The 15,979-nt window shown below is 45.4% G+C and overlaps 1 protein-coding gene across 1 annotated transcript; it reads left to right on the top strand.

Annotated features, from left to right (window-relative positions):
• The first annotated feature begins 1,103 nt into the window (after nucleotides 1–1,103).
• SETDB1 (SET domain bifurcated histone lysine methyltransferase 1) lies at nucleotides 1,104–15,834 on the top strand. The gene is made up of 22 exons (XM_053474717.1): nucleotides 1,104–1,243; nucleotides 2,963–3,170; nucleotides 3,331–3,491; nucleotides 4,262–4,299; nucleotides 5,668–5,746; nucleotides 6,562–6,747; nucleotides 6,962–7,163; nucleotides 7,565–7,638; nucleotides 7,963–8,153; nucleotides 8,669–8,798; nucleotides 8,986–9,112; nucleotides 9,399–10,085; nucleotides 10,792–11,370; nucleotides 11,703–11,819; nucleotides 12,149–12,318; nucleotides 12,542–13,113; nucleotides 13,498–13,526; nucleotides 13,766–13,895; nucleotides 14,291–14,456; nucleotides 14,713–14,915; nucleotides 15,155–15,243; nucleotides 15,514–15,834. The coding sequence occupies exons 2-22, from the start codon at nucleotides 2,965–2,967 to the stop codon at nucleotides 15,629–15,631; spliced, it is 4,254 nt and encodes a 1,417-aa protein (XP_053330692.1). The 5' UTR covers nucleotides 1,104–1,243; nucleotides 2,963–2,964; the 3' UTR covers nucleotides 15,632–15,834.
• Nucleotides 15,835–15,979: the final 145 nt, after the last annotated feature.

Genomic DNA, 15,979 nt, shown 5'->3' with positions numbered 1-15,979 from the left:
CTATGGATTCTAGATAACTATGCACTCGATATAAGTTCTATTGTACGGAATGTATATCAATGAGAAGCACAAAGAGATTTGTATCAATTCTCTGTTTTACACGCATTAAATACGTTCTTAAACCAAACAGGTTATACGTTGAGTCTGATTACCAGGACGTCACCGACTCTACGACCTTATCAGGTGGAGATGCCTTCTGCTGCTTATAGAACCAGAGAGTCACTTACTTAGAAGGGCGGTAAATGTAAGGAGCAGCCTCCTGGCAGAAGCGGTAGAGGCTAATACAGTGAGGGTATTAAACATGCACGGGATAGGCATATGGCTCCTGAATCTAAGACTGATTACGTTTCTAGGAGAAATTGCCGACTAGAGGGGCCGGTGTGCCGGCAGGTTGTGTCGGTAATTATGACCACAAGGATGGGCCGTCATGGAGGGGTACTGCCAATATGACAGGCTCTAGACCCCCAAAATTCCAACGTAGGTGCCCCCCCCTCCTCACATGCTGATCTAAAACAACCTTGCAATTCTTAACACTGGGATTAGTTTTGAATTAAGGGCTGTGGTTAGGGTGGGGGGCCTTACATTCATTTTTATGGGTTATGGTTTTCATGTTACAGAGCAGGACGGTTTCATTTATAAAGCAATTTCCTGTGGTTGTTATACACATTATTTGGTCTTTTAGGGCTGTAGAGCCCTGTGATACCCTCATACCCGGCAAACGGGTTGAAAAGGTGGCATTTGTGTTTATAAAGCTATGCTATACCATACACAGAAGGAGGGGTCCAAAATATATCTCTTCCTACCTGTGCTCCCAGAAACGCTGCACTCCATCACCCACAAAGCTGCTCATCATCAGACACCGCCCTCTCACTCAAATAACCACGCCCTTTACAGAGAGCCGCTCCCATACTCCTAGATAAACACACCCACTCGGCACAAGATCATCCTCTGGCACCGCCTACAGTGACGTCTCGGTTCTGCTCCGTGTTAACCACACACCCTCTCCCTATAAACCCAGCCCTTCGAGTGTACGCGCGGGTTTTTGTAACCCAGCTCTGCCCCGCCTCCTCATTCACTAGCAAGCGCTCCGCTGTAGCGTCACTTCCGGCGACGCACAGTGAAGCTTTTTCGGTTCCGGAGAGGGACTTCCGGCTCGTAACCCCGGCAACCGGAGGAGAGAACGACTGGACCGATAATACGAACAAGCCGGTGGGGGAGAGAGAGTGGAAAACTGCAGCAGCCGGTACTGACACGCACTGCGCATGCCCAGACACTCACCACACGTGTGTACTATATGTATACACACACACACACACACACACACACACAACACACCGGGCATGCCCCCCGCACACCTACCCTGGGAGATCTGCACATACATGTCTATACGTAACCCTTAGCATGCTATTGATCGGTTTCATGCCTTGGGGTCACAAGCAATGCACATATCAGTGTAGTTTTACATGTTAAATTTAGGGGTATTCCTGAATTAAAACAAGTGGTTTATGGGGTGCTTTCTTTGTTGCCCGCATAGGAGTGGATATTGTTCATAAGTAGCCCCTCAGTGTAATGTTTGATGGTGTTGGATACATTTGTATACATTGTTGTGACATTCTAGTTATCCCAGTTGCAGGAATTCTCAGTTCACAGCTGTACATACATGTTACATACGTGATCAGGGCTTGTCTCGGGCATTGTGTGTTGCACAACGTGTTTATACAATTACAACATATTGTAAAGAACTTATTAAAGTCTATATTCTTGGTAGCCCGAGATGTTTAGGCAGTTACTGCTTTACTGTGTATGGTGTGTATATACTGTATGCGTTAATGCTTTAAAACCCACATACAGGACCTGGCCATATGTCCAAAGTGTCCCTATTTTGGAAGGATAGTCCCTCTCGGGTCCTCGAGCCCTTCTGTCACTCATCCCTCCCCTGATGCCCCCTCTTTTCTGGGTACGGGGTAGCCCAGAGCCTTAAAACCCCCCAATAATGTGTATAAATTATGTTAATAAAATACAATTTTAAAGCAGGTGCTACCAGATTGTGTTTAATGATTTGGGGGTTATTTTGTGATTCAAAAGCAACAATGTAAGTAAGTGTAATTCTGGGCGAACTTTGAAATTGTTACTCTGTATACGTTCTACATGTATTGCGTATATGACATCGGCTGTGGATAGCTCAGGGGCGGAAATAACCATTTTTGGGTCCTGAAGCATCTTGGAGCATTTATTTGTAATTCATGGAATTATGCAAATGCATATAATAAACAAGACGCATTCTCCGAGCTTTGAATAGGTCTCTGATTTCATTCGCTGGTGCCGCCACCCTGCCGCCGCCGGGTGTACAGGAAGCGGCCGGCCGATCGTGCCGTTTCCTGTCAGCAGCTAAAACCTGATGTCACGAGAGCGCATTGAGAGCATGGTGCGCTGACATATTTAAAGGGACCGTTTAATGTCACCCCAGTGTAGAAGAATGCACGCTAAAGTACTTTTAATATGTATTCTTCAAAAATGACACAGAAGACACTATTCCTGCCGCTGATTGGCTATTTGAAGTCAATGCAGACTCTACACATGCGCACCAAAGGGTATCTTCATGTGGTTATGTGAGTTGGCATCATAGACTAGAGTTATGGTGCTCGAGACAGCTTATCATCTAAAGCACCAATGCAGACTCCGACAGTTCAAGTTGCTTGCTTGTATCGCATTCGCGCACAGTAGTTTTTGCCGAAAGAGGTTCAGGTCCATCTCTTAAGCCCGTGCATGACATGGGCAGAACTTAACGTAAGCTTGTTGAGCACCACCATGTTTTCCCCACTTTGGTTAGGACTCATCTGATGCTACCGACGAGTATGGTTCTGTGATGTGTTTTGTGACAACGATGTGAATGAATGAAAGTTTGTCCTTGTAACAGGCATAGCATACGTAACAGTTTACCACTGTCTGTGTTCTTGAGCAGCCATGGACGAGGCGAATGAGCTGGAGCAGATGTTGACGGAGGAGCTGGGCATCTCCATGAGCGAGCTCCGCGAGTTCATAGATCGGGAGGTGGAGAAGATCGACTTTGTGAAGCAGAGGAAGGCTCAGCTGATGGAGCTGGAGCAATGGGTCACGCAGAAAGAGGAAGAGGTCAACCACGTGGACAAGCTCTTTGATAACGCGTCAAGGTAGCAGCTCATCACGTCTGCATAAATGGAAAATATTTCTTTCACATGATGTTATAAAAATCCGCCCTGCTTGTTTTGCGGTGAGCGCAGTCGCTTCTGGAGGGCATTGCTCTTCACGTATTAACCCTCGCATTACAGCAGACTTTCTTTTCTTCCCCAGGGCGGTGAATGACTGCGAAATGATTGTGAAAACCCTATATACCCAGATGGGCCTGACTTACAAGGAAAGCAGTTCAGAGGACGAGGGGGCCGACGGGAAACCCGTGGAAGTCATCGAGATCCCAGATGAAGAGGATGATGATGTCCTAAGCGTGGAATCAGGTCGGTAGTACATTACAGAGAAGTCTCCTGGGGACTGGTACTTACGGACACCCATTTAAACCTTACGAGGGCCTGTCTTCATTAACGGTTACCCTATACATCCCCAGTTCAGCTGGCCTTGGATACATATTTACCCCAGTCTTGTCCATTGTGACATATTATTATAAAGCTTCCTTTTTATAGGGTGCCAATAGATTCTGTAGCGGTGCTACAGTAGAGAAAAGTTTAAACAAAAACAAAGAAACAGATAAACTGACAATATACAAAATAGACAGTAACATTAATATACGTGGTACGAGAGGAGAAGAGGGTCCAGCTCTTGCAAGCTTACAGTCTGTTAATAAGCGGATCGTCAATGGGTTCAGATGACGAACCAATGTGGGGTTTACCAGCCAAGGAGCAAAGGTACCCTTCCTGACCAATGACGTACATACCTTATACGTCATTGGTACTATTTTTTAAATAGTCTTGCGGTGTCAGTGTCACTGCTGTTGCTGAGTGATCCATGACCGTCTACAGCGGATCCCTTACACTTCCATGCATGTGATCGCTTCTACAGCCAATCACATGCACAGATAATCAAATGACAATCACCCCGCCTATGTCTCTGTTCTCTGCCTCTCGTCTTCTCGCTGTGAACGTGAGCTGAAGAAAACAGTCCCAAGGCCCAGGTTTTAAAAAAATATATGGAAGGACACAAGGAACTCCTTCTAGGCCCACTTTAGTTGATCGCTGTTAAAAAAAAAGTGCATTAAATCCTGTTTTTCTAGGTGACGCAGTAAGTAAGGCGCCAAGAGAAAAGCATCTGGTGAGTACACGTACAAATGAATGATACATTCACGTAAGAGATACACGGACCTTCTTATTTCTTTGTTATATCACACTTACATATGCTGGCATCTCAGGAGACATCAGCTGAAGGTTTCAGTCGGCCTGGTTTCTCCTTTGGGGCTCTTCAGTAAAACAGGAGTTAATTTCAGCTCTTTGGACTTACTGTGCATTATGAAGGGTCAACCCCAACGATTCTCTCCCGCAAGAAGGTCTGAGTTGGCCCTGCATCATGCATAGTTAAACCCATGAGATGACTGAACGCATTTCCCTGGAATGCCCATGAAAGTCCAACAAAGACCTCAATGGGAGTGTTTGGCTCCCCTGCCCACTTCTTTAGCACATGGATCACTCTTCATGTAACGGACACATATGTTGGTGTGTAACGTGGAGGTCATACTTTTGTTATCGAAAACCAGGTGCAGATTAACAATTGGGGCATTTTCCCTCACCCCAGTGCCCCTGGTGCCAAGGGGTCCTTGCTTGCTGCAGTGCCGTTTTTGGAGCTTGCAGTGCTGGCTGATGTTGAAGGCCAGAAGAAGGCTCACAAGGTGCATGGCAGACCCAGACAGACTGCATGATCAGTAATGGCAGAGTTAGCTTCCTGTTTCCTGTCATGTGATGGGATCTGCCAGTAAGAAGCATGGTACCCTGGTTGAAATGAAAAGACAGGGATCGGTGTTAAGATGCCGGGATCCCCCTGCCGGGAAGCTGCAGGTAGAAGCTGGGATCTGTGTTTATGGAGTCAGTGTGTATGCAGGTGTGCGTATGTAGGGCTGTCTCTGTGTGAACACATGTGGTTGCACCTATTAAAGGCACAGTCCCTGATTCTTCTTGACAAACAAAAATGAAAAGTAAAACAATTACCCGATAGAATTTGCAGCCATGCTGTTTCTGGTTGGAAGCGAGTCCACCACGTGCAGGGAGATCTGTTTGGCCAAATGGATCTCCCGAAAGGGGATGGGGAAAGGGGCACATGCCTTTCTGCAGAGTCCTCCATGCATTTGCAAAACTGACCACATGGAAGTTTAAAGGGACCACACACCTGTCAATCATGCATTGAAGCGCACATGGTGGCTGGAGTGTCCCTTTCATTAAAATGTCTTTGTCAGTGATTTATTAACTTTCATACAGTTTTGTAGGAAGAAAAGTTTGCTTACTAGGGTAGCCCCCTAAAACATGGTTCTTGTGGGGGTGCTAATGTCTGAAGCTTTCCAATCCCAGGCTGATTTGAGCTCTGACTGCAATTAAAATGTATCGGAATTGTGTGTGGGGGGCCCCTTGTAATAGTGTTGCCCCCTCCTGACCTTGATCTGCAGCTGTCTGAGACCTCCATGTTTCTGTTTAGTTAAAGGAAGCGATGGCTGCCATGAAGCGATCGCGGCAAGATGTGCAGAACATAGTGGACGCTATGCAGAAGAAATCAGGTATTGTAAAGATGCTTCCGGATCCTTTTTTTGATATTTTTATAGATTGGAAAAATGTTTCCCCCCCAACATATTTAGGTCCTCGAATACTTAAGCAAAACTGAAGTTCTTGGGTACAGCATGAGTGCCAAAAAAATATCAAATTTCTTGTCGTCGTAGCAACTAATGGAATTGGCCAGTATCCAGCATTGGTTGCTATGGTGATACTTGAGAATACTTCTCGAGCTTTGCATCAGAATTACTTGTTATAGTCTGCGATATAGTTTAAAAAAGGGGCCATATACTCAGGGCCGGCCCTATAATGGGGCAGACTGGGGCAATTGCCCCAGGCGGCACTTTAGAAGGGGCGACACTTTGCCGCCCCAAGCGCTTTTTTTTTTTTTTTTTTTTTTTTTTTTAAGCGGAGGAGAGAGAGAGAGGGGCACCGAGTGGTTTTCGCTTACCCGCTCGGCGCCCCTCTCTCTCTCTCCTCTGCGGCGAGTCTCCCTGTTCGGTCCCGGTGCCGGCTTGTAATGCAGAGCGCCGGAAGTGACGTCAATTTCCGGCGCTCAGCATTACAAGCCGGCACTGTGGCAGAGCAGGGAGACGGCGTCGGCGGGGGGGGCGGCGTTTTAAACTTCGCCCCAGGCGGCGTTAAGTCTTCGGCCGGCCCTGCATATACTCACAATTAGCATCTTTATATACATAACCCCATTCTGTTTAATAAATACCAGATGGCTACTTTCTGCAGCGTATGAGACCATAATGGTAGGATCTGTGCGCAATAAATAATAGATATGTACACACATACTTGAAAATGGGTTTCTTTAATACAGATGGACCTCAAGGCAGATTTTCCTCCCATCCTTCATCGCCTACGAGCTCTGTAGGGGGATCCAACCAAGCCAGTATGACCAACGACATGAGCAGAGATGGAGACCTCGTCGTCGGGATGCGTATTCTTGGCAAGAAGAGGACCAAGACTTGGCATAAAGGAACCCTGATCTCCATCCAGTTAGCGGGTGAGTTTCATCACTTCAGAGCTGTTGGCCTGGGATGTCGATTTGTTTGCTCTGTACATTTGCTAGCAGTCAGTAGCATGGGTACGCTCTTTGATTTGTAGAGTTGCTCATCTTGGTAGGTTTATTGTTTTGTTTTTTTTTTTATCATCCAAGCGAATGAATTAGACGTTTCCAGCTTTCCTGTACTGACATGTCTTGATGTTCTTCTTCCAAGGCACTGGCAAAAAATTCAAAGTGAAGTTTGACAACAAAGGGAAGAGCCTCTTATCTGGAAACCACATCGCGTACGACTACCACCCTTTACCCGAACAACTCTTCGTAGGAAGCAGGGTGGTAGCCAAGTACAAAGACGGCAACCAGGTGTGGCTGTACGCTGGAATTGTGGCTGAACCTCCAAGCAACAAGAACAAGATGAGGTACTGGTCTCTTTGTCCTGACGCTGTGTGGATGGCCATTGATGTTGTAGCAAATGGCCACCATTTCTTTCTGGCTATTATGTTTGAGAGACCAAGCAGAATTGGTGGAACAGCTTTTAACAAGTTTCCCCACCAGCCTTAGCTAGTTAGATGGTCTCCATCAACTCCCGGAGTCCTTCTTAAAGAGGGCTGAATCTCTGCGGCGCTGCAGGAAGGAAAACGGGGACACGGAGCCGAAAGGGCAGGAAACCAAATCCTCTGTCCGAAAACAAATGGACCTAACAGCTTGACCTGAATTGTTTTTGATCGTTTTGCACAACTCTATTGCATATAATTAATATAGCACTTTGACTTTAAGTATATTTAACCTTGCTGACATTGTTTGCAATGTCATTTTGCAGATATCTGATTTTCTTTGACGACGGATACGCCTCGTATGTTACGCAATCAGAACTGTACTCCGTCTGCCGGGCACGTGAGTTTTGCTTTCTTTGTCCTTCGAGCTTCTTACCCACATACTTGCGCTTTTTTTTCTGGTTGGTGGTTTTTGACGGCTAATAATCTATAAAAATAATTTAAAATGATTTACCCTAAATTGAGTTTTTCTATATAAAAAACACATTTATGGTTTGGGTATGACACAGGATTTCTTTTCTTTGGGTTGCAGTCTAATATTTATGAATAAAATCAGAAAAATAGAATAGGCCAGGGATAAGAAATGGTCTTTTCTCAAAGTTTACTTTTCATTAAGGTTCTAAGTTGTTGAGCTCACGCGGCGTACCCTCGGCTCCCTTTTTAGTGAACAAGTCGTGGGAAGACATCGAGGATGTTTCCTGCCGCGACTTTATCGAGGAGTACGTCACGGCTTACCCAAACCGTCCCATGGTTCTTCTGAAGAGCGGACAGATGATCAAGACAGAATGGGAAGGAACCTGGTGGAAATCCAAGGTGGAAGAAGTAGATGGAAGCCTGGTGAAGATTCTGTTCTTGGTAAGTCAAACGGTTTAACAGACAACCAGCCTAACGTCGTATCGATGTGGGAAAAATATGCGTTTTCTCATACTTCTTACCTGGACAGGGTTACCTCGGAATATTTGTATGGTCCCAACCAAATGAATGCCACAAAGACTTCATTGAAGGTTTTGGTATATAAATATGTCCTAAGTACCTCTGTCCTTAGGCACGTGGCCGGGTCCTATGAAACTTCCCAGCTAATCTGCCAATCTTTTAAATGACTACAATTACAAGACATGTCTCTATTTGAAGAGGTTTGCTCATTGCATGGCAATGGCGCATGGTGATGGCAGAAAATAGGATTTTCTTAGTGACTTGAATATATAAGCAAAACAGAAGTCCTACCTCTAGGTGTACTTGCCGGGTAGAGGTCATCAAACATCACAGATGGTGTGCAGGGGGTTTCCGTTTCTTCTTGCAGCCTTGTTAGTAAAACGGTTTGCCTGAACCCACACTTCTGTCCTCTCCGCTTCACGAACTTCCTTCTACAGGATGACAAACGTTGCGAGTGGATCTACAGAGGCTCCACTCGCCTGGAACCCATGTTCAGCATGAAAACGTCCACGGCTTCCATGCAAGAGAAGAAGCAGTCTGGACAGCAGAGGACACGGCCTAACGTGGGTGAGTGAGCCGGTGCGGATTTGGGGTCGCGTGGACCTCACACTGATGATCAAGTGGACTGTAAGGAAACTGTAGAAGAATTTGCAAGCTTATTAAGATTTAGTGTACTTCATATCTTCAGCCTTGCTTATATCTATAATATAGAAAATATGTGCATTTACTAAAATAACTTCCGATGTGTCTCCAGGTGCAGTTCGCAGCAAAGGGCCGGTGGTACAATACACTCACGACCTGACCGGGGACGAATCTCAGTATAAGGACACAGCACCTGCCTCACCACAATCTATACCATCGCCTCTGCTCATTGACACGGAGTATGTGTTTATCACAAGTTTACTTGGGGTGGTGGTAGGGGTGATAGGATCTGCCTTGGGTGGGGTTAACTAAAGCCTCTGTTTATGTGTAACATATGGATAAAAGCTTCTTCCAGATGTTAGCATGATGGGCCTTTTTAATTTTCAGATGATCTTTAGGCATATCTGCTGGGCTCCATATTCTGAAGCATCGTGTATTGCTCATGTTGGGCTTTGAGTGTTGGGTTTGAATCTCATGGATTATATTTCTATAACCTGCAATCTGTGTGCTCTGCGCCCCCTTTAGCTCTGACAGTCAGCAGGCTCAGTCAAAGAAGCAAGTGGCCAAGAAAAGCACTTCTTTCCGTCCCAACTCGGCAGGCTCTGGCCAGACTTCCCCTGTGCTCAGTGAATCTACACCTGCACAACGCACCATCGAGAACACGCAGCCCGTCCAGGCCAACCAGACCATCCACACCCTTCAACCCAGCCAAACCTTCCAACCCAACCAAACTATTCAAACCTTCCAAACCAACCAAACCTTCCAAGCCAACCAAACCATCCACACCTTCCAAGCCAATCAAACCATTCACGCCTTTCAACCCAACCAAACCATCCACGCCTTCCAAGCCAACCAACCCAACCAAACCATCCACGCCTTCCAAGCCAACCAACCCAACCAAACCATCCACACTTTCCAACCCCTCCAGGCAATTCAAACGCTGCAACCCATACAGGCTATTCAGACAATACAGACTTTCCAGACTATACAAGGACAGCACATTCAAACTATCCAAACTGGCCAGCCCATCCAGGCAATCCAAACTGGCCAGCCCATCCAGGCAATCCAAACTGGGCAGACCATCCAGGCAATCCAAACTGGGCAGACCATCCAGGCAATCCAAACTGGGCAAACCATCCAAGCAATCCAAACTGGGCAGACCATCCAGGCTCTACAAACCGGGCAGACCATCCAAAACATTCAACCCAACAGGTGGGTCATCTGCTAAACTGCTCTTGTAGGATGGAAGTTACTTTTGTGGCATTGTAGATGTTGAAAAACCGGCTAGGGGCATAGAATTAAAATAATTACGATGGCAATGTTAATGGTTTCTCCATATGACAAAGGTTTTGTATTGTCCCGCATTTTGGGGGTCCTTTAGGTATTCAACAATATACTCTATCCACAAAACTACCAAGTATTGCTCTTGAGCTTCTTTACTATTTTAGTTATAATCATTTACAATATAATAGAATTAATTTTCCCTTTTTTTTTTTTTTAGTCCTGTCGTTTTGTGCTATTAAAACGTATTTAATGGTACAAATACATTAAAGATGCCTTACCGTGTAATACCATGTCGGAATTCATTTCTTTTGTTTGAGGTTAAGGGTTCTATTTGATCTGGTCCTATAAAAGAGCAATTGCGTATAAATGTTACAGTATATATTACAGTATATCAGAAGAATATTCAGGATAGATCATTTCCATTGTGTAAAGTAACACATTGTCTTGGTAGAGGACGTTAGTAAAAGTTGGTAAGAACGAGTAGTCATAGCGAATGTGAATAAAACCTTAAAAATGTTTTTTTTTCACTCGTTTCATGTAGGTTAAACATTAGAAAAAATGGCTGAAGTACCATTCTTAATTTCCTTTTTTTTTTTTTTTTTTTTTTGTTTCTAATTTTATTTTAACCTGAAAGGTTTTTGACTACCGTACAGCCGATCAAGATAATACAGGCAGAGAATCTGCCGCAGGAGACGAGCTACAAGGCACCCAAGGATAAACTCTTCTACCTGCCCCATGTCTGCAGCTACTCTTGCTTGTCTCGTATTCGCGTCACCTCCCACAGGGGCAAGAATCCCCTGCTAGTCCCGTTGCTTTATGACTTCCGCCGGATGACCGCCCGGCGGCGGGTGAATCGCAAGATGGGCTTCCACGTTATCTACAAGACACCGTGCGGCTTAAGCCTGCGCACCATGCCGGAGATCGAACGCTACGTCTTGGAGACGAACTGCGACATGCTCTTCCTGGAGATGTTTTGCTTGGACCCGTACGTGTTGGTCGACCGAAAGTTCCAACCGCAGAAACCCTTTTATTATATCCCAGATATCACGTACGGCAAGGAAGACGTGCCTCTGTCCTGCGTCAACGAGATAGACAGAACACCACCGCCTCAGGTGGCCTACAGCAAGGAGAGGATCCCGGGCAAAGGTGTCTACATTAACACTGCCCCAGAGTTCATGGTGGGATGCGACTGTACAGACGGTTGTAGAGACAGGTAGGATGCAATCATTACTTTTGACTTGCCCTCAAAGTAAATGGCAATGCAGACGGTAATGGGGCTAGCCCTGATAAAGCAGTCGCCCAATACTTAATGAATCAAAATTCAGCTTTAATCCATGGCATCCCACTGAATATAACAATCCTACAGTTCCCTCTTGGGTTATGTTCTATTTTTGTTGCTCGGAGGCTACTCAGCCGTTGGGAATCTGGTTATAAACCTGCACACGCGTTATTTAAACATGAGCACCCTCTCATTTGCACGCCTTTATGGTAATTTGAGCATGACATGGAAATGCACTGGTTGAAGTTTTCCAAATCCTGTTTCAGGTCCAAATGTGCCTGCCACCAGTTGACGGTTCAAGCTACGGCCTGTACCCCGGGAGCCCAGGTTAACCATTCAGCTGGGTATCAACACAAGCGTCTGGACGAGTGCCTACCAACTGGGTAAGGACACATTGGAGGGCACCCTGGCTCTATAAGGATTTGGGTGATGTGCTGGAAGATGCTTTCCTTATATAATTATTGAAATGTACCTCTTTACTGGTTACTGCCAGATTAAGAGACCCTCCTAAAGCCATTAGGAAAAGATGGAAAGACACAATTCTATATATATATATATATATATATATATATATATATATATATTTGTATATATACATACACACACTTGTTAGGAAATAGCTCTAGGGGAACTCTTGGGGGTGCCACATGCCCTATGGTTTTGGAGCTAGTTTTTTTTTTTGGCTTAATCCCTGTATATTCTCTTCCCGCAGAGTATACGAATGCAACAAAAGGTGCAAATGTAACCCGAACCTGTGTACGAACCGTCTAGTGCAGCATGGGCTCCAGGTGCGACTTCAGCTCTTCAAAACACAAAACAAAGGCTGGGGGATCCGATGCCTGGATGACATAGCCAAGGGGTCTTTTGTCTGCATTTACGCGGGTAAGATGGACCGAGTCTGTGCCTCGTTACTGCATCCTAGACTTAAAATGGTCAAGGGGGGGGGAGGTATGGACTGGGCTTGGACAATTGATACTAATGTGTTGTACTCCTGTGGCGGCCATGGACATTGGCTAATGTATCGAGTAGCTTAAAGCAATCTGTACCTTGATTTGAGGCATTCATTTTCAGGGGTTCTTTCAATTTAACTTTGTGTCTTCCACAGGGAAAATCCTGACCGATGACTTTGCAGACAAAGAGGGGCTTGAAATGGGTGACGAATACTTTGCCAACCTAGACCATATCGAAAGCGTAGAGAATTACAAGGATGGTTATGAAAGCGATGTCAAGTCCTCCTCCGATAGCAGCGGCGTGGACCTCAAAGAGGATGGGGAAGAGAATTCTGGGAGCGAGGACCAAGAGGAGTCCAATGACGACAGCTCAGATGACAACTTTGGCAAGAACGAGGACATTACCACCAGTTCCGTTTGGCGGAGCTATGCCACTCGTAGACAGACAAGGGGTCAGAAGGAGAATGGAACGTCTGAGACGGCCTCTAAGGACTCTGCTCTGGTCAGACAGACCAGCCAGGAAGAGGCCAACGACTGCAAACTACCCGAGGAGACATCCAAGAACAAAGTGGCTTCGTGGTTAAGCTCCAACACCATTACAGACTCTCTTATGGATTCTGACAGTAGGTCCTCTCTAAAGATGGGAGAGACTTCAGAGACGGATAAGCCAAACTTTGCTAGCATAGACATCGCTTCAAAAGGCACGAGGAAAGAAGATGCCAGGAAGGTGAGAACGATTTATAATACAGTGCACGTGTGGGATAGACATGAGGCTATTCCGAACGTTATGCAAGCCCTACGGTCAACTGGCTCTACTTTCAAATTATTGGCTATTAATTGGCAAATTATTTATTCTACTGGGTTTATAGGCTGAATGTGCCAAATTACCTTCAACAGGGAAAAAAATATTTACTTTAAATCTTTAGTGGTAAAAAATAAAATTGGCCAGATTTTAGGGATCCATTCAAATCCAAGGGGATGAAAGAACGGGAAGATTATCTTAATTGTGCTCAAATTATATATATAAAGAATTACTGGGCACGGCAGCTACTAAGACTATGCATTTTGTTAACGTTTCAGTGTCCTTAAGCTTGTATTTCTTTAATTTCAGGCGCCTGAGGAATCAAGCCGGATGCCTGGGTACGTACTGGTCTCGACCCGAGCCTGAATAGTTCATTTGGTAACTTTAAGAGTAACCCTGTTGTGCCAGGCTGCTGAGGAGCATGAAAGGGGGCATGATGAGCGTGTTTCATGCTTGAGGAGGAACGCGATTACACGGTGAAAAATAAACAGTAGTTGAGGTTTATTTGGTCCCAAATTGACCGTTTTCACCAGTGCGTAACATGTCTGTGTAAATGCTTCCTACTTACTATGTGCAGGACTGGGGACAGCTCCAGGGTGTATGGATATAACCCTTCCCCGGCCAAACCTGAAGGCATCAGAAGACCTGTGACCAAAACCAGCATCCACCAGCACAGACGCCAGTCCTCCCAGACTCCGGCTCAAGATGTAAGTGAAACGAGAAGAAGAAAGGGCATACATTTTGCGCATACATTTCTTAAACATGTCCGTCCCTCCACACCCGTTATCAATACACGGATTGCACTTTACATATGTTGGTTATATCTGCACACTAGCCTAGTCAAGATAGAGCCTTGCTTAATGAAGCCAAACCAGAGGTGATGCTGTCACCATGGCAACAGCCAGAATGCTGCTGCAGATTGCTCCACACTTGCACCAGAACCTGCTTTATGGATCGGTTGCATTGTCTAAGCAGCAACCATTGACAACTTCAGACGTCGAGCTGAGGTTCCTCACCCGCCCGCTCCTTACCGATTGATTTGCTTGCGCCTCGCCTCCTTCCCTGTCGCACGATTATAATGCTTGCCTCCTCTGTCTTGTAGGAAGTCCTCATGTTATCCAGCAGCTCTGACAGCGAGATGGGGAGCGCGGCAAATAGTACTAAGAAGCAGTCCGCGCAGGCTGCAGCCAATGACAGCGATGACATCCAGACTATTTCATCGGGTTCCGACGAGGAAGAAGAGAAGAAAAATCCCTCTGCCAATACTGGTGGGTCCCGTTTTTTTTTTTTTTTTTTTTGTACAACCCTTCAGAAGGGACGCTATCGTGGACTATTATTCTTCCCTATTATTCTAGCACTAGTTGAATGGTATTAAATATAAGTAAAATTCTATAGGGCGAGTGGTGTGAATAGTGGCTCAGGTAGATGGCATGCACAGTTTTTCTAGATCATTGGATAAATACGGCTGAATACAGCTCCGCCCGTACGTCTCCCAGCACTTACCTCGTTCGCTCCGTCTTTAAGGTCCGGTGAAAAGGCAAGTGGCTGTAAAGTCTACGCGTGGCTTCGCGCTGAAATCCACTCACGGCATAACGGTCAAACCCAACATGCCGTCTGCCGACAGAGAAGGCACAGGCCGCAGAACGACGCGGCAGTTCTACGACGGGGAGGAATCGTGCTACATTATCGACGCAAAGCTGGAGGGGAACCTTGGCCGATACTTGAATGTAAGTATGTAGGGGAAGGCTCTGCTTTTTGGTTAAGACGAGGGGTTTAGATTGCTAGGATGGTAACCGGTTAATGAGCGTATTTTACCATCTTTAATTAAATGTTAAAATCCCTGCAGATTATGTTGAGTAGGGCAGATCAAATCAGATGCCATTACAAAAGTGTCTTTATAAAATGCGTTGTGGGTTTTTGGGGTTCGATGGACGTCTCCAACGCTTGCTTATCTGTCTCGTTACAGCACAGTTGCAGCCCTAACCTGTTTGTACAAAATGTTTTTGTGGACACCCACGATCTCCGCTTTCCCTGGGTGGCTTTCTTTGCCAGCAAGTAAGTAAATCTGCTTAACATTCATGTTTTATTGTTCAAGTAGAAACCCAGCTGCCTGAGAGAGAAAACCAAAGCCTCTTACAGTACACGGCGGGGTTACAGATTAAACTTTTGTTTTGTTTTGTTTACCTTTACTGTTCTGATATTATATATATTAAATAGTTTATTTGTAGTGCGACATTAAATCTTAAGGTCTCTGTGAGAGGAAGCAGTCCTGGTTTGATCCTCTGCACCCAGCGATATAATTCTTGATTACATTTCCTCTTCCAGGAGGATAAGAGCTGGCACCGAGTTGACCTGGGATTATAACTATGAAGTCGGCAGCGTTGCAGGGAAGAAGCTCTTATGTTGTTGTGGATCCACCGATTGCAGAGGTCGTCTTTTGTAAGGTGGCAGCCAATCAAAGGCAACGCTTTCTGAAGCAGAAAGGCTAAGCCAATCACCTAGTCGAAACCCTCTCAAACCTTTTTTGTGTTAAGTCACTTTGTAAAGGCTGAAGGGTTCACCACCTTATTTGTAGAGTTAATTGTTTGTTTGAATTTTTTTCCCCCAATGTATAAATAAAAGTATAAATTTCACCTTGAGAAATAAGCACATTAATCGTTGGGTTGTAATTATGAAATAACATGTACTTTATACACCAGGATCTGGAATGTCCTCACTTTCTTCCGCTTGAAGTTTATGGTGTCTGTAAAATCCACATGAAACAAAGCCATCTGTGGCATTAGAAGATCGT

This window comes from Spea bombifrons, chromosome 9, assembly GCF_027358695.1.
Source record: "Spea bombifrons isolate aSpeBom1 chromosome 9, aSpeBom1.2.pri, whole genome shotgun sequence".
Classification (NCBI taxonomy): Eukaryota; Metazoa; Chordata; class Amphibia; order Anura; family Pelobatidae; genus Spea; species Spea bombifrons.
This window is presented reverse-complemented; position numbering and strand designations above follow the sequence as displayed.